The 18,260-nt window shown below is 40.6% G+C and overlaps 1 protein-coding gene across 5 annotated transcripts in view; it reads right to left on the bottom strand.

The window, feature by feature from the left end:
* serinc4 (serine incorporator 4) overlaps positions 1-18,260 on the bottom strand; it is a 46,040-nt gene that overhangs the window by 20,064 nt on the left and 7,716 nt on the right. For all 5 annotated transcript variants that reach the window (XR_014870536.1, XR_014870545.1, XM_085139972.1 and 2 more), the window contains 9 exons: positions 16,100-16,267; positions 15,569-15,747; positions 13,064-13,143; positions 12,645-12,738; positions 10,139-10,350; positions 9,429-9,524; positions 1,068-1,194; positions 816-928; positions 59-212 (listed from right to left, as the gene is read on the bottom strand). Coding sequence is in view for 3 of the 5 variants with exons in the window: in XM_085139972.1 (XP_084996098.1) it covers positions 59-212; positions 816-928; positions 1,068-1,194; positions 9,429-9,524; positions 10,139-10,350; positions 12,645-12,738; positions 13,064-13,143; positions 15,569-15,747; positions 16,100-16,267 (1,223 nt within the window). In the remaining 2 variants the exon portion in view is untranslated. The remainder of the gene's footprint in view (positions 1-58; positions 213-815; positions 929-1,067; positions 1,195-9,428; positions 9,525-10,138; positions 10,351-12,644; positions 12,739-13,063; positions 13,144-15,568; positions 15,748-16,099; positions 16,268-18,260) is intronic.

Genomic DNA, 18,260 nt, shown 5'->3' with positions numbered 1-18,260 from the left:
CTCAGAAATGTGAAATATATATGTATGAGAACAATGTCTATAACTGTCACTTACTAACCTGAACCAGTTAGTGAGGGTCATCATGACGTACAGCGAGGCCAGGAAGAAGACAAAATGAAAGAAGAAGTAGCTGTAAGCCACCCTCTGCGTCTCGTTGTGAATAACCTTCTGACAGCCTTTGTTCTCGTCATCAATCGCAAAATCTTCTTCAGCTGGAAGATTACAAGTGATATGCTGGTTACTGCAGAACCATCAGTCCACTGTAGCATCAACTGTGAGGCATAGTTAGGATTACACAACAGCAAAGGTGTTTTTTCTTCTGCACACACAATCATTTATGAGAGAGAGCACTGAGTCACAGTGAGCATGGTTGAAACATGGCAAAGAACCACCTGGCCTACCATAATCTGCATATAGTAAACAAGTGGAAAACATTATTCAACCGTAACATTTGTATCATCAAGTGTAAGGATTGGCTAACAATGGTTGCAGCTTTTGTATTTAAACTCAATCAATAAATCTCCAGTGCCCATCAGCGGGACAACGTTAGCTCCTGATGTCAGGTGTCAGTTTCAAAAGTCTGCCGGTGCTGTTGGTGATCCTGGATCGAGCTGGTCTTTAGAAGAACTGCAAGTGCTTCAACATAGAGTTTACATTTGCACACTTCTTGTTAAAGACTGACACAAGTTGATACCAACCTCTTACCTTTAAATCCTCAGTTTTAAGGGAGTTAATTTAGTTGCAAGAAGAGTTTTTAAATGGTCAAATGTAGCATAAGGACCAAATGAAACCAGGTTAAGTGTTTTAGTACACACCTTCTTCTTCTTCAGGGCAGCAGAAACAGCATGTAGCTTTCTGGAACTCATAGCGGTAAACTTTGATCATCCAAAATGGCCCGAACACCTCTGCCAGGTAGGAAGCTTCATTACTGGAGGGAAATTAGACATCAACACATTTGTTGCCCCAGCAGAGAGGAAATGTAAAATGCAATGCACGCTTACAGGACATTTTCAGTCACTTCTTTGTATCATGCAGATACTCTGTCTAAAGATGAAGTGTTTACTCACCATGCAAAGAGCACACAGCAGTACATGATGGCGGCTCCAATTATGGCCACAGCGTTGCCTTCTTTCTGGATGCCATCTTGTCCCACACTGGGGTAACAGACGGTCATGTTCATGCCCTGGTACACAACTGACACAAAGATGACACAGCATGCTAAGTTTTACCATCGCATCACACCAGGAAACTCAAACGCTGGTTTATATAATGTATGAATGGCTGAACACTGACAGTACAGTTTCAGAAGATGAAACAATATCACAATTTATATTTAAAAAAAAAAAGAGAGAAATCTTTATTATCAGAATACTTTATTAATCCCTTAAGAAATGATACGGTCACAGTTCCTCCAACTCAGTGAGCACAGTAACTGACTCAATATTAAAATATGACATTTTTTCAAAGGACTCTCGATCTATTGTGTACTGATTTTAAATAAACACAATAATAACATGGACTGAACCACCACCCACTACCACGTTATATAGCCTCTGTAGAAATTATCCACATATTTCACTTAGCTTAACTGCACTACTGCAAATGCTGTAAAATACGATAATTATAATTCTACAACTGTTTGCAACTGTATATAATTGTTTATTAATACAATTGTATATCTACAATCTGTATAGTTTCCATATTTTGAACCATATGTATAAGCTAACATAGCCTGTACACTCACTACAGCTGTAGCCTGTACATACTTATAGTATATTCATAACATACCTTCATACCATGTACATTGTACCATACCTATAATAGATCCATATTCTGTAATATATCTATATTATTGCTAAAGCAGTTTGTGGATGGATGCAAACTGCATTTCGTTGCCTTGTACTTGTGACGTGTGCAATGACAATAGACATGAATGAATTCTATTCTAATTCTAATCCTTAGCTATGGTGGCCGCTGTAGGACCAAGAGCCCTGGCCAGCGTTGATCTGCAGTGAGTGTAGCCTGTCAGGCTGCTGTTTACCTCAGCTGTGCACATCTGCTCAGTCTTGCTCACAACAATGATACAAGTCGAGGAGTCGGTGACGCTCATTTGCTGAACATCTTCAGCTTTTCTGTTGTTAGCTGCTGTTAGCCGGCCTTCACAAAACTTTTCTTCTCTAAACTCTCATTTGTCCAGAGGATCACATGACCAATCTGGTGACAATAAGTAACTGTAGCAATATCAAGAATAAATAAGCATATTTATGCACAGGAATTAAAACACCGTGCCATTTGGTGATGTAATTTTGTGTATTTAAAATAATTTTGTTATAAATTGTTCCACAAATTATGTGGCCAGACGTTTGATCTGTTAGGAGAATTATTTATGCAAAGCAAATGTTCTGTTTTGTTATTGTTGAACAGTAAAAAGGATGGTTTGCAGTTATTACAGTTCTTGTTGTCTAAGGTGTTGTTGTATCCAAATCAGAGTAACTAAGAAATGAAGCAGAAACTGTTGGCACCTGTCCCAGCTTGTTTTCATAACCTGTGGTTACCGCTCTCGCTCTCTACAGTGTGCACACACTTTGATGTTTAAACTGCACTTTAAATAAAACTGTAAAAAACTGACTTCTGCCAACCTGCACTGTGCGTTCTAAGGGGGGGGGGGGGGGGGGAGGGGACTTTCGTTGGTGCGAAAGTCCTTCTTTCGCACCAACGAAAGAAGGACTATACCCCCACTGCTGGGGTAGAGGGCTGGCACGTTGTAGTAGCAGTTCAGCAGTGTTCTCACAGGCCCGCTAAATGCAGAATATTTCCTGTGGTTTTAGCAGAAAGCAAAGCTGCAAGAAAGAATTTGATTGTCTTGAGAATCTGCTTTGAGAGTTTTGTGCTGTAATATTTTTCAGCTGTCATGGCACACCACGTGGAAATTTTAGTTCACTCTTATCAAAAGCTGTGAGCATCATCCTGCTCATAACCTTCTTCCTCGTTGTGCAATACGTATTTGACATGGATTATTTTTGCTCATGCAGTCCGGGTTTACATGTAAATGATGCAGTCTTCATGGCTGGGCCTCCTTTTATCCTCAGCATGTTAGTCGTGCGAATGGAGTCTCTCTAAGTTTATCAAACTTAGAAACAATGAATAGGAAGGGTAGGCAGTTAATAGAAATCCCTGTCTCTGGATTCGGCAGAGACACATAGACTAGCTGCCATGTGCTTTCATACCAGACCCAATGGTTCAAATTTGCAGAGGCAGTGATGAAAAGTATTTTGGGGTTTAAATTATTTTACTAAATAATGACATGAAACTATCTGCATTCTGTGTAAAACGTAGAATATATTATGTTTTATAGACTACAGATATCAAAAGTGAAAGTATAAAAGTGTGGGTTGTAACCCACCCACCTAAAAACACAGCAGACATAATAACATCCCTCTGTTATCGTATGAAAAACACTCTCACTCACTTTTGGCTTTTTTTTGGCCAAATATCTCTTTCTGACTGGCATTTGGGCAGGCGCTGTTCTGCTTGAGGGTGACTGGTACATCTGTCTGATAACAAACATTGGTAGAAACCACAGAGGAATCGCTTGTAAGGAGAATCTGACAAATGAGGAAAAGCACACCAAAGCTACATATAAGAATGAGTCAGTGGTAAGTAAATAAAATAAGATAAAATGCGTTTCTCTAACAGCTCTACCATACAGATGTATTTATATAGATTTAGATATATATTCATAGATATCTTTGGCAGTTGTGCATTTCATGTAACATACAGATAAATAAGCTTTAACATTTTCCTGCCTTCCCTTTTAGGACATTGGCTTTGGTGTTTTGAGTGTGCTTTTCATTATTTGGAATATCTACAAATTTTGGAAACCCATTTGTATTATGAGACGGTTCAACAAGAACATCAAGTCCTCAGGGTGCCCCTCATACTACAGATGGGTGTACGAAGAACTTCTTTCAGAGGAGGTGAGCAACCACTTGAAAGAGCTCAAAAATATAGCAGAAGAAAAAGCAAAGAAACTCTGTGAAGGATACTTGAATCGCATTCGAAAAGCTGAGCTGCAGACACAAACAGAAAATCACCATAGCAACCGTTCCATTCATTCTAACAGTAATGACGAGCCTAATCCCAATAACAGTGAAACTGACGCCGTCAGTACCGACACCCTCTTTCCCAGGAGTGACGCCGCTAATCCTAACAGCAATGCTGAGCAAAATTCAGAAACTGACACTTTTGTTGCCTGGCATGTAATTTCTGAACCATATTTCTACCTGAACGATTACACTCAGGTGGGGCAGAGCTGAAAACAATGTTACTGTGACCAAGATAAGCTTCACAGAGACTGTTGTTGGTTCTTGCATTAGTTTCCATTTAGTTTCAAAAGTTTTTCAAACTTTAATGCTCTCTGCACACTCTGTTCAGTACGTCCTCGGTACGCTGTTCTAATACTGGTGAACCTGCTTTTACCTCCAAGCTGCTGAAACAATGTAATAAATCACATTATATGGTGCTTTAACATTATCAACATTATCAGAATTTAAAACCAAAGACATTCCTATTTATCTGTGCCAGTCAGTCATTATGTTTGTTTTTACTATTTTACTTTAAATGTAACATTTTTTAAAGTTTTTAACAGTTTTACTTCTACTCTTTTTTGTTGGTTTTGTTGTGTGGTTATTATCATTTTTACTGGTGTATTGTTGTGTTAGTAAGGGTCTTGTCAACGTTCTGTTTATACATTTAAATCAAGGTTTATTCTCTTGTTGCATTTGTGTTTTTTATAAATCACTGTTTTTACACACATGCAGTATAACTAATATTTTCTTTTCTTTCGTTCATTGAACTTTGGAATATTAATAGAAAGCTACTTACAAAGATCTTACTCTGGCTCTTTGACTGGCAGCTGAGTTTTATATCTTCCTATCAGGTTCATTTAAGTGACTCTTTAACTATATCTATAGATAAATCATCATGGCACAGTCTGATATAAATGTAATATATGTAAAGTGTTATTAGTAAATACAGAGAATTGTATCGTCAGATAGAAATACTGACAATGGTAACAAAGTCTGTGTGAGTAACAGCTTTGTAACTAAATTCATTCTCTTTTCTTCTGTTCAACATTGTCAGCTGAGCAACTTAAACGAATAAATGTCTCATACTTCCTGCTGCAGTCTTGGTTTTTATTAATGCAACAACAAAACAGGGACAAGGTGCCACATGCAGGACAAACACTGTGTCATAGCTGCCGTATATAATCTCTGCTGAAGCTTTCATATGTGCAGCTTGTTCAACTCTGCTGTGAACACTTTAAGCTGCTTCTCATCACTGACATTGTACAAAATGTCAAATGCAGATGTTCCTACTCTTACTGATGTTTAGTCTCTTTAACACCGCTGGAGGTGTGAACTCCAGACCCGGGCCCCACAAAGACAGACAAACAAGTACACTCAGATCAGGAGTTGCCAAAGCAGCAAGAGCATGTCTCCCTCTTTGAGTTGTGTCTTTTCAGTCACTAATTCCTTCTCTCAGAAACATACAGATTACTCTGTGTGTGTCACGGTGAGCTCATAGAGCAGAATAAGCCTTCCAGGAACACACAACTCAAACAAAGGCCGAAGAAGAGAGTAACGAGAGCCCCCCCCCCCCCCCCCACACCCACACACACACACACAGACACACACATAGCTGGACTGGCCATGGTGATTTTTCGTTTTTATGGGCCGATGGGGGTTTTTTTTCTCGTTTTTTTCCCGTAACGGTATAAACGATGAAAGGTGGTGGATTGGCCAAATGCTGGGAGATGTGTAAAAGTAACTCAATTGTTTGGTGGTGGCTATTGCGGAGCTTCCACAGATTCAGTAACATTAGCAAGTGGTGGAGGCCAACAGATGCAACACGCTGGCAGGTGGATGACGGAAAGGCAGGAGGAGCAGAGACCCGAGGCAGTGAACTGAACTCCAGGTAAGAAGTTATGACCTGCAGTCTATCTGGGTCAGATATAAACCAAGTTTTGGTGGAGTTTATTTTCGTTATTCTGACTTTTTACAGTCAGTTACAATAACTCGTACTGCGTACTAGCTAGCATGATGGAGTTTATATACTGCTGGGCGGGTGCTATGATGTTACTGATGTTGAACTTGTTTTATCTTATTTTATTTATAAGGTTAGTTATTAGAGTTTCCAACCGTCCTGTAAAAAACGGAATCGTCTCGTATTCAGAGAAAATATTACACGTTTCGTATTGAGGTGAAAAGGAACAGTTTGTCCCGGACTTCAGCTACAATGAAAAAGACACAAAGCTGGAGTTATTCTGTGTCTTTGCTGCACAGCTGCCTCTTCTTCTCTCATTCTCCCCCCTCCCTCTCCTGTTTCTACTTCAATCCTGAAACTGATCAATGATCAGCTGATCGGCTTTTCTCTCTTGTTTGTTTATCGCCCACTTTGCGCCAGAAGAGGAAACCATCGGATGTCGCGCTAAACAACAGCAGCACGTTTAAGCTTGATCAGCTGTTGTTAGAATTTATTTAATATTAATTTCTAGTATCAGCTGATGTTTGCTGGAGCCACGGCTGTAAAAGCTGCTGGTCATGATACTGGTTTGGATATGTGGTGAGAGGGAAGATGAAACCAGGAGATGTCCTTACTGAATCATCAGAGCTGAACAGGTGATGGAGAAACAGGTTTACCCTTTAGGTCAGCGGTCTCCAACCTTTTTTGTACCACGGACCGGCCTTTAATGTGTCGCGGATAAATACAACAAAATAAAACTAGTACCGGTACCGAAAAAAAGAAGATTTATTCATAACACACGTGAAAAGACCCAGGAAAACCGAGTTAACGATCAAAACGATAACAAAATAACGCTGAAAACCGATAAAAACCCTGAAAACCATACATTTCACAGCTGAGCCTCAACTCGGCCTCAACTTGCGGCCCATTACCAAACGACTCACGGAGGCCCGGGGGTTGGGGACCGCTGCTTTAGGTGACATAAATGAGTTGAAGGGAAGTTATGAACTGTTTCTGAGAGACTAATAACACCAGGATCCTTTTCTAAGTAGCTGACAGCTGGTAACTGCAGGGGCGGGTCTAGCAAAGTTTTGCCAGGGGGGCAGGTAGGGCATTAACAGGGAAAGGGGGGCACAAAGAAATACTTTTCTTTCTTATTCTCATTTAAAATGTCTAGCTTTTAATAAATAATTATTTGAATCGTACAACAAATGTTTTCATCTGATGTCAAATGTATAGAAATCCATTATTGTACATAGTCATTTTTTTTAGGGTCCCAGAAGTAGCCAAGTACTGTATATGATGCCAGTATTTTCCCACATTTTCTAGATACTGTACCAGTGCTGTGTGTAAAATGCCATCAAAAAGTCGATCAAGTTTTATTCTTTCTCACCTGTCTTTCTGTCTCCTTTCACTTTTTAAAGGTTGCCATGTTAGAAAAAATATTTTGCCCTGCCATGCTGTTTATTGATGTGGCAAATGAATGGTTTATGAAAATATATCTAAATCTGTCATCAGTAATCAGTAATGATCATGTCTCACCTCTAGTCTTCTCTGTCTTAATTTCAGGAGGAGGATGGTGTAGGTTTAAGTTTATTAGACTGGTACATATATACCAACAAGACAGTGTACATCACTGTGACAACAGCGTTTGTTTTCATTCAGAGGTTTAGGTTTTTATAGGTTTTTCCTATAATACCTGGTGGGCCGGTCTCTAGTCAAAATGCCCGGGCCGATTTTTTGTCCCAGTCCAGCCCTACACACACACACGCATGCGTGCACATACGTGCGCACACACACTCACACGTGCGCGCGCACACACACACATACACACACACACTTCCCTTCTGGAGACGTTTCCATGACAGGTCAATCCATGAATTAAAGGAATCTCAGCCACAGTAAATGGGAATTAACTATTACAGTGTGTAAGGATGTGTGTGTGTGTCTGTGTGTGGTTCCCGGTCTGTGTTGAAAAGCTGTTTTTATAACAAACTCAGAGTGCATATTTTCTCAACATGTTGCTGCAGCGTCCTGAGCTGCCCGAGTGCCTCTGAGCTCTCACACACCTCTCCTACACACACAAACACACCTATAGTTTGTCCTTGTGGATAACAGCCGATTACAGAGAACATTTTCAAACATGACACAGCTCACAGTCTGCTGAGTGACCTTAAAGAAAGAAGCGACAATCTTCATTTAGAAAACAGATGTGGAACTTTTCTGCTGGGCCTTCAGTGAGGGTTTCAGATGTTTTATTGAGCTCTGACATCTACCCATAATGTGTTTAAACAGCAACAGAAAGTAGCGAGAGTCCGTCCAGGACTGCAAGTGTATGCCAGATTATGCCAAAGCACCAACGATGGCAGACGATGACTCAAAGGTGGCTGCAACAGAGCCTCAGCATGAAAACATGCCTTTGCCTTTATACTTTGTGATAATTGTACAGAGAGTAAAGTTTTAAATAACTCACTGGTTTCACAGCTATAGGCACCTATAGCCCCTATGTGTTTGCTAAGCATCACTGCAGCTAATATGGACTGTAGACAATCATGCTGCTAACTGAAGGCTGTCTGGGACAGCATGTCCACAAGTAGCAAAAATGGACTAAAAACATCAAACTGCTACACTTAATGAGGGATGCATTGGTACTTTGGTTCCTCCTGGACGCCTGCTTTACATCAGCCTGCACTTTGCTGTTCATCGGGACAGCTGTGTTTGGAAGTGTAACGACTCTACCAGCCAGTATTGTCAAAGCATCCATGTATGATTCAGACACATTTAGATGTAAAGCCTGGATAAGACTTGGGTCGTGTGATAAGCTGCTGCTCTAATGTCTCTGTTATGTGAAGGGTCTTTGTTTTACCTGGAGCCAACAGGTGAGTCACTGGGAAAACGGAAAGGCAAATTATAGAGGAGTATGTGTATGTGTTAGGGTTACATCCTGGTATAGCGCAAGCTGTCAGGCCTCGTCTGCCTCCATGTCTCTGTGCATTACTCTGTCTTAGTTGCTTCCTTTTTTTATTTTGAAGATTATTTGTACTGAATCTTGTACTTCCCGTCTTTGTCCTGCATTTGGGTTATCTTCCTCTGTGAGTGTTACACTTTTAGTTTTTAAATTTGCGCATTGTTTCAATCCCTACATCGCAGTTATGCAGAGAAACGCTGCAGGAAGACAACCCTTATAACCCTCATCACGTTACGCAGGTGTCATTTAATCCAACAACATTGAGCGATCGCAGCTCTGAAGAAAAAAGCATGAAGAGATCCGGGTGCATGTGTGGGAACTTGTTGCACATGTTTCTCTCTTAATCGGCATGTAAGGGGAAAGTCCACGTTTCTGTGTCAGTGTCTCAGCCGAGCGATCTCTGTGTTTCTGCTCTGCGTTTGATTATTTACCGTACCTTTCTCTGGTGGACGGCTGGACAGCGCAGAGAACGTGAGGTACATGACATAACAGCTGATGATGGAGGCCTGAAGGAGCCCAGACCGAGGCTGTTCTGTAGACAGAGAGAAAGACAGAGGATGGTACAAAAGTTCTCAAAGGGGAGTCCTGAAAAGTCTGGCCATGATTATTTTTCATCTCGAGGAAGAAACCTTCAGCTCAGCACTTCAAACTGCTATAAAGAACCATCAAACCTGGCAACGCTACTGTTGTGCCAGCACAATGAACAGGATGTAACTGTCCTCCATTCCATATAGTGTCTATTTTTCTTTTTTTATAAATATTTTTATAAATATAGAATATAAAGATTTTTTTTACCAAACTACAGATTTGCACAGCACAAATGCAAACTACACTACCTCATGCTGTGTGATAAATGCAGTGGAGTTAAAAGTCTTGATGTGTATTCCTAGAGTCCATAAACTCTCACAAAATGTAAATACTCAAGTAAAGTACCAATACCATTACCTGTACTTGTCTGAAAGTACAGGCATGTGTTTAATCCTGAAGCCCAGACATGTGTAGACAAAGCACGTCTGGTTTAATGGGAGAAGCAGATAATGTTAGCTTACATCAGCTCTCCGTTCAACAGGTGTATGTTTGCACAGCTGGATGTGGACTAAGTGTTATTTGCAGATTTGTTGCCGTGAGCGTGTTTCATCGACTCACTCTGTTTCACACACGGTGTGACGGCAATGAAGGACATGAGACCACAGAGTCCCAGGTTGATCCACAGCAGGACTTTGTTGAAGTGGCAGGCAATGGGATGGGTGTAGTACTTGTACATGAAGGTGAAGGCCATAGTGGCGATGGTGTAGAAGAACAGGGTGGCGCACATCACCGCCAGGTACCAGCGCTTGTTTTCTGCTGCTCCAGTCAACCTGAGAGGACAGATGATCGTCAGAGCTTGACTGATTTCATATTCAAGTGTGATGGTGTTCCACTGCACGAGTGATTATTCCACTTTGAATTTGGCGAGACAGGGAAGCTGGTGGGAAAGTGGCATCTAATTATTACATCAGGCTTCATTTTTAACTGAGAGTTTATTCCAGCCCTGTTGTTTTACCTGTTAACACTAAAAACAACAGATCTGTATTGTTTTGACTGAACACATCACACCTGAACTGCAAGCTTACCAAAGCAGAGCTGGGCTTTGAGCCATTAATAACACCAGCTGGGACTGTAAGAACATTTCCTCTGCTAAGGTCCATAAACATTAAAGATGAATCTCTTAGTCTGCACATCTGCATCATATACATGAACTGTGGATAAATGACATGTACAGTAATATTTGCTCTCCTTGCCATCCTCATGGGTAGAACTCGGTGGTTAGTGGTTCAAACCTCTTGTTATGGAGATTTAAACTCACACAACTGGAAAACAACTGGAAGACAGAATGCATGTATACAGCCTACTTTGACGTGAACATGTTTTGCATGTTTAGCATGTAGCTGAAAGTAAACCTAAAGTTATGTTTACAAGTGAATGTGATTTTCTATGGAAAAGGTTTCAGAGCCTTCATTATAACACGGTCTCAGTCTGTCGTTACCTTCATTAGTTTGTATAGTTTTATGTGTTTATTGGATTCTCGTTTAATTGTGTACATGTTTTTAATTTGCTGTACCAACACATGGTGACCTTGGGGTTTTATACAGGCACCTATAAATCAAATGTGTGACTGTTATTGTTATTAAGATGGAATTTGGAATATCTCACACAGTCACTGAGTCAGTCGGGTATTTAGGACTCACAGTGGTGAGGCCAAGGAGTGAGAAGACAGTAAGAATAACACTGGAGTCAGCTTGATAATGCAAAGAGAAATCTGCCAGGTGCTGCAGCTGTGAACCAAAGAATATTTGGTAACATTTCTGACCTGTAAACCAAAACTGGAGAGACAGTGGTGAATGAAAACTCCACGTCATTGTAAAGAGAGAACGAGGCTTTTCTGCCTGTCTGCAGTGGCCTCAGAAAAGGCCTGAATGAATAAATCCTCTCAGCTGTCGTGGCTACAACTCATCAGAGTTCAGAGGTGGCTGAGCCTGGCGACAAAGGCAGCCGCAACAGCTGGATAGAGTAAATAACATCTGGGATACGTCTGGATGGATAAATGAGGACATGACAGAAAGGATGCAGAGAGGATAGACGTGCCAACAGAATTATTATTTCTTAGTCCGTCGGTTCTCCGGTCACTCATGAACACGTCCTTCTTTTCCTGAATATTTGAGGTCTGGATGATTTTCTTTGACCACAGCAAACTGAATACTTTTGGTTTCAACTACTCCAGACGTCTGAAGACAGACGTGTGGTTGCTGTTTGTCGCATGTTTCATCCACAGAAAAAGCAAATAAAATAGAAGCAGCGCTCTGTTTTATTTAGCTGGTGCTGAATGAGTCTGATTTGAGTTATTCTGCAGGACAGAAATGAATCATCAGCACTGGCTTCACACGAGGCTGGAAGAAGCTGCAAAGGACCCAGAAACCGTACATAACAAGAGATGGATGCTACAAGTCTGACAAGTCATACATTTATATACAAATGTATGAGTGCAGTAGCTTGTCTTAAATAACACAACACTATGTTCAGTTTGGAAATGATGCACATTAGTGTCCAGAAGGATGATAAAGCAGTATATGCTGCACATCACCAATTTATAAGCTCTATCCAAAATGTTTCCATTTCTCTCGTAAATATGCAGATTACAGAAATAAATAGATGTGATTGTGTGTATTGTTTCATTGGTATTTTGTGAAGGACTTGTGTTATGCTGAAAACCAAAAATATGTGTTCACTGCGAAACAATGAAAACATGTCATTCCAACACCATGTGGCGCTCCTCCTCTGGATTCAGTCTTTCCACCAGATGTTTAATCTGACTGCAGGGATTCGCTCTCATCCAGCACTGCACCGAGGCATCCCAGGGGTGCTGGATGTGCTCCAGGTCATGAATCGTTTTTTCATAAAGTTTCATCGTGCAAAGACGCATTATGATGTCAGCAAAACATAAAGTTAATGACACACTTTTTAACAACGTCAAGATCCCCACAGACGGGGTAAGTGTGTCCTTGCTTTGGATGATTGTCAAATGAGTGATTCCACACAGCTACGAGTTCGTCTTCTTCATTTCACAACATAAAATCACACATTAGGTGATTCTGTAGGACAGTCTTAGTCTTACCAGTTCTTGTTCCAGGTATGTGCAAACGCTGTGATGAGGATGAGCTGAATCAAGATGAAGGCGAATCCTCCCACCACACCAACATAATGCCAAGCTGAGGCAGGTAAAAGAGAGAGAGAAGCGCCATCATCCAGTGATTTATTTCAAGATGACAGAGGAAGCAGTTAACAGGAAGGGAAAAACAAGAGCAACCTGTATATAATAAACTGGCTGTGATCTCAAACTTGTTTCAGCATATTTATTGTCCCCAAACAAAGTGAAGCCGAGCTGCAGAGATTTATGGCTGAATGCCCTGCAGGGTTTCGATAGTGCTCAGGAGCAGATCTCTGCTGCCCCCTAGAAGGGTTTAGAAGGAAGGTCCTATCTGCTCTCAGGATGGATTTGTTTCCAATGAAAAGCCTGATAGAAACGTTTCTCACCATGCAGGAAGGACTCTGTTGGGATGAAGAAGGCAGCAGTGCACATTCCCAGCAGTGTGATGAACTTAAGGAACCAGAAGCTGAAAAAAGAAAGAAAAAAGGAACTGTTAGTTTTTGGGGGTTTTTAAACCTTCAATATAAAAGCTTTTTTCCCAACGATTTTGTGATTTTTACTAATTTACAAGTGCTGTATTACTTCTCTATTGAACCTACAAACCCACTCATTTCTGATACTAAGAACAGAAACAGCAGAATCTGAAAAACATACATTTTGCAGACTTCTGAGCTCCAAATCTGCTTGTTTGCTCAAACTTACTTTATTCATCTGATGTGGAATGAAAATATATTCACTGTGGTGTGTTTTTGAACTAATAATTAGAATCAGCATAAAGTCAAGCTGCTGTTGTAAAGATTTACAGCATCTGCTACCAACACGAACATTACATGTTTTATGTTATTGGATTTTCTTCCAGCTACAAACTGAATGTCTCTGTGTAGAATTTTAAAGTGCTTGTGTGCTGCTCATGTTTCCTCAGAAATTAAATTCATTGTACTGACTTTAGTGGCCACATACATTCAGATAAATACTTTATTTAAAAAAGAAAAACAATTGAAACACAAATAATAAAGTCCCAAAGAGGGAGGTGCACGTTGATGAGCACAGTAAGTTTTTCCTCCGTGCAAACACTGTTTATGTGTCTGCACATGTGGTCTTTAAGAACGAGGGTACTCGGTGCTTTGCAGGTCACTGTTAGAGCTGTAACCTTTCACTGTGCTACTACTAAGACTCCTGTGAGTTTATTTATACCAGACAGAAGCAGCAATCCAGTCTGTCAAATCCTAATCCGAGCTACGTCACAGCTATAATCGACTGCACTGCAATGGAAAGTGCAACAACAAAGAGCTTTAATTAGAGCAGCAGCTTTCAGTAGGTACAGGCTGGAGTATTTAAAGGCGTGTGTGAGGACACACTCCTAAAGTCTAATTTAAATATTCAAGGAAATCACATAAAAGCAGGCGGTGCACATTTAGGTCAGATCTGCTGCACTTGTATAACAGTGTTACAATAATATCCTGCGTTAAGCTTTTCATTGTTCATGTGAATCAGAAAACATTACAAAATGTAAAAACTGAATATTTTCTTGAGTATTTTTAACTGAAACATGATTGACTCCAATCTGCCTTCTTTACAAGACCTGCACAGGTCACATGACACATCATCTTCTGTCCCTGCTCATAACCTTCACACGATGCTTCATTTCTCTTTTATATCCTGCTGTCTGTATGTAGTTAGGACATATTCCTATAGTGTGTATTTAGATTAATATCTATACAGAGATGTATGTATTATGTATAGTGTAAATAGATAGAATAATATGTATAAAATACACATACACTACCATTGAAAAGTTTGGACACGCCATTTACTGTTTTTTCTTTGTGGTCACGACTGTTTACATCATAGATTCTCACTGAAGGCATCAAAACTATGAACGAACATGTTTGATGTAGTAAACCAATAAATGTGTGAAATAACTTTATGGTTTGTAAAAGCTGGTCAGGTTCCTCCAGATTAATATCATCCCTGAAATCTGGAAACAAACCCATGTTCTCCACTTATTAAACGGCAGTGACCTTTCAGATTTAAACACCTGATATACAAACGTTCTCCTCGTGAGTCTGAAATAAACTAATTTTGGCCCTGAACTGCCTCATAGTATAAACAAAGCAGCTTTGCCAGTAAAAACCAGCATTCTTGATCACTTTGACAGGAAACTTTTGTTCAAATCCAGACTGGTTAAGCATCTGATTTTGTTGGCTGTGACCTGCTCTTAGGCAGAGAAAATTATGTTGTTATTGTTTTACAGACAGGCAGAGGTCAGATTCAATTTTAGGCCCTGTTTTACTTTCAGTTTTTACTGTTGAGACGAATATATTTACAGCTAACATGCACACGTATGCAGATGATGCCACGCTTTGGCTCTGCTTATTGTGGAGCTCCACAAAGCTAAATTCATCTGGTCTCCCAGAAGTCAAACCTAGATCTCAGCTAAGAGACTGATAATAAATGTTTGCCAGATGTCAGACTCACATATTAGTATTCAAACCCGCTGAGTAGACTTAATCGATCAGTCTACAAATATTTGGGTATCAGGCTGAAGGACTTTACATTTAGATGCATGTTGAGCCCTGAAAACCCAAATGCTGAAGGTCAGACTAGATTTTTATTGTTGAAATTGATTATTTATATTTTACACTTTTGTAAAGTGTAGAGTTGTTTGGACAAACATACGGTATTTTACTTTTAGGCCCAGATTGGGAAGACTCCTACAAATAGCTATTTATTGATTGATTGATTGATTGATTGATTGATTGATTGATTGATTGATTGATGAACTACATTATTAACCTCTAACAGTCTGTACGTGTAACTTCTTGTCACTCATTGTAACATGTTGGTGCTGAAATGTGGAAAAAGGCTCATGTGTAACACTTCACACTGACCCGTTGTGTATGAGTGCTCTGAAGTCCTGACTGGACTTCACGTCAATGAGGAACATCGCCATCATCAGGTAGAAAGAGGAAGTGCCGAAGCAGACTCGATAGACCGCAGAGTAGCCCACCAACATCTCACAGTGGCCCCCGCCGTGCGCCTGGTCACACACCACGTTGAAGAAAGGCACCTGAAGTGACACGTCACATTCATGATGACGTCAGAGATGGTGCTTATCCACACTGACTGACTATTTAGTGTATTTTCGTCTACACATTAAATTCACACGGCTCTTCAATATAAGAGAAATAATTTGGTTTATTTATTCTTTTGTTCTTGAAACTCTTACCTGCAGCAGTTATTTGCAGAACTACGTACAGAATAATAATGTTTAGTAGTTATTATTCTGTATGATTTTATTTAATGTTTCTCACATTGTTCATTGGGGTTTGAATTCACTCATGACTGTGGACTTTGTGTATGAAGTCGTATGAAGTATAAAGCGTACTGGTAACATATTGAACAACTGAGCAAACACTCACATTTTCCCTGACGAGCTCGGAGACCGTGCGGGACAGCATGAGGCAGGAGACCGCACAACTCATTATGTGAAAGAGCGTGTACATGACCCGCGTGCTGGTGGAGGATTTGACCGGAGGGCAGAAGGCACAGCAGAGCGAGCAGGGAGCCGGCCCACAGCAGCAGCATATCTGAGGAGGAGAAGAGGCAGCTCAGCATCCAAACAGCACACAGGCCACGGACATATTTCTGTCTGCTGTTACAACTGTCACACATAGGGACAGCTGAGAAGATGTGAACTGTAATCACCAAAATCCCACTTCACTTGATTTGAAACGTGTAATATGTTAGTAAAAACTACACTGCATGCTGCAACAAGTGGAGATAAAGTTAGAAAAATAAAATCTTTGGCATGTGGTCACTTCTGGCACACAGCATCTCTTAAGTCAAAAGAGTATCTGACGGCCGTGGGTGATGCATGAGGTCAGACAGCAGAGTAGAAATGATGTGCACTGATATTCAGTCCAGAGTGCTGAAAAATGAAAACCATGAACTACTATGAGCTCCATAAATTTGTTGCCTTTCAACAACAGGAGAACTCTTGATCCTTAAGCTCGAATTTACTTTACGGGTATTTGGAGTAGTTTCAAACTGCTTTAGTACTCATTGAAAGTGCACTGCAGTGTTGTATCGTGCTGTATGGTTAAGTTTAAGTTAAGCAGAGTTTACTATCGATGCATGGATTGAACTCCCAGTGCTGTTCCACATCTCTGCAGACCTTTTGGTGAGCAGCAGACCTCTACAGGACAATGTGTCCTGCTGGTACAGGGACCCGGAGGATTGAAAATCCTAAACACTGCGTCTGCACAATCCAAGTATTAAAAGCAAAACTGTCTGAAGACATTTAAAAGTCCCAGTCTCACAATGCCAATGATGGCAGATTAATGAGTCCACTGGCATCTGGCTGGTTCTGATTCTCATCAATCAGAGCTGTGGATGACTGAATGTAAGTGTCCACTGATCCTGAACTAAACCTAGAGGAGAAACCTGCACGCTCATCTGCTCATGTGCTTCAGCAGCCTCTGCAGTCTGTCTGTAGTAACTGTGTAGTTTCATATTGTAGATCGTATTTCTCTGCTTTGCTTTGTGAACTGTGTGCATATTTGCAGGCACTGGAACTGCACTATATGATTTATGAACACATGCACTAAATACTAAAGGAGTAAATCCAGATGTATTATCACTCATCATGTGCACGTCTTAATCTGATACATAATGCAGAGAAGATTATCCAACATCTTCTCATTGAGGGGAAGACTGCATCAAAATAGATCTTTAATCTTGTTCAGTGGCTGAAAAATGATTTGATGAAAGACGATTAAATGGAGCGTATATCTCCTGATATCCCTCCCAGCTGAAGAATGGGTTTCCATTATGCACTGACTGCTCACATGGCTGCAAATCAGTCAGTCAGTGATGTTGCTCTGGTCATTTTTGTGGGGAACAGTTTCCGTTTGTTGGTGCTACCTTTTCTATTTTTGTAGATTACTTTACATTTTGAAGAAGAAATATGTGCTTTATTAGAATTCTATAATTCTAAGATAGATTTTGGTCTATATTACAATATATGTATATATTAACATGTACATAATGTGTTTGCTGCAGATTTTGGGATTCACACCCATGACTTGAATCTCCCATTCCACCACATCATAAAGTTTTTACTGTGGAGCCCAGTGAGCTCATTGATGAGACTATTGTGATGTGGTGTGATGTCCTGCTCTGAGCAGCCGTCACAGAATGGTAAATGGACTGGTTCGTATATAGAGCTCTTCTACTCTGAGCATTCAAAGCACTTTATACGACTTGCTTCATTCACCCACCCACAAGAACCTTTATCTCTCTTTCCTTTGTCATTTCTAACCTTCACACTGCGATGGATGAATCAGGGAGCAACGAGGTGAGTATCTTCTCCAGCAGCCAGGGATTGAACCCACAACCTTCTGATTAGTAGATGACCAGCTCTACTGCTGTGGCTCCTCCTGAGCTACAGAATGGGTACACTGTGGTAGTAAAGGTCAGCAGCACAACCCAGGTAGGCCGTGGTGTTTTAACAATGCCGCTGCTAATGGACTCGAATGGTGCCGAGACAATATCCCGCACTATTGAACCACCAGCAGCCTG

The sequence above is a fragment of the Neolamprologus multifasciatus genome, chromosome 1, assembly GCF_963576455.1.
Source record: "Neolamprologus multifasciatus chromosome 1, fNeoMul1.2, whole genome shotgun sequence".
Lineage (NCBI taxonomy): Eukaryota > Metazoa > Chordata > Actinopteri > Cichliformes > Cichlidae > Neolamprologus > Neolamprologus multifasciatus.
Note: the sequence above shows the minus strand (reverse complement) of the source record. Positions and strands in the feature narration are given on the sequence as shown.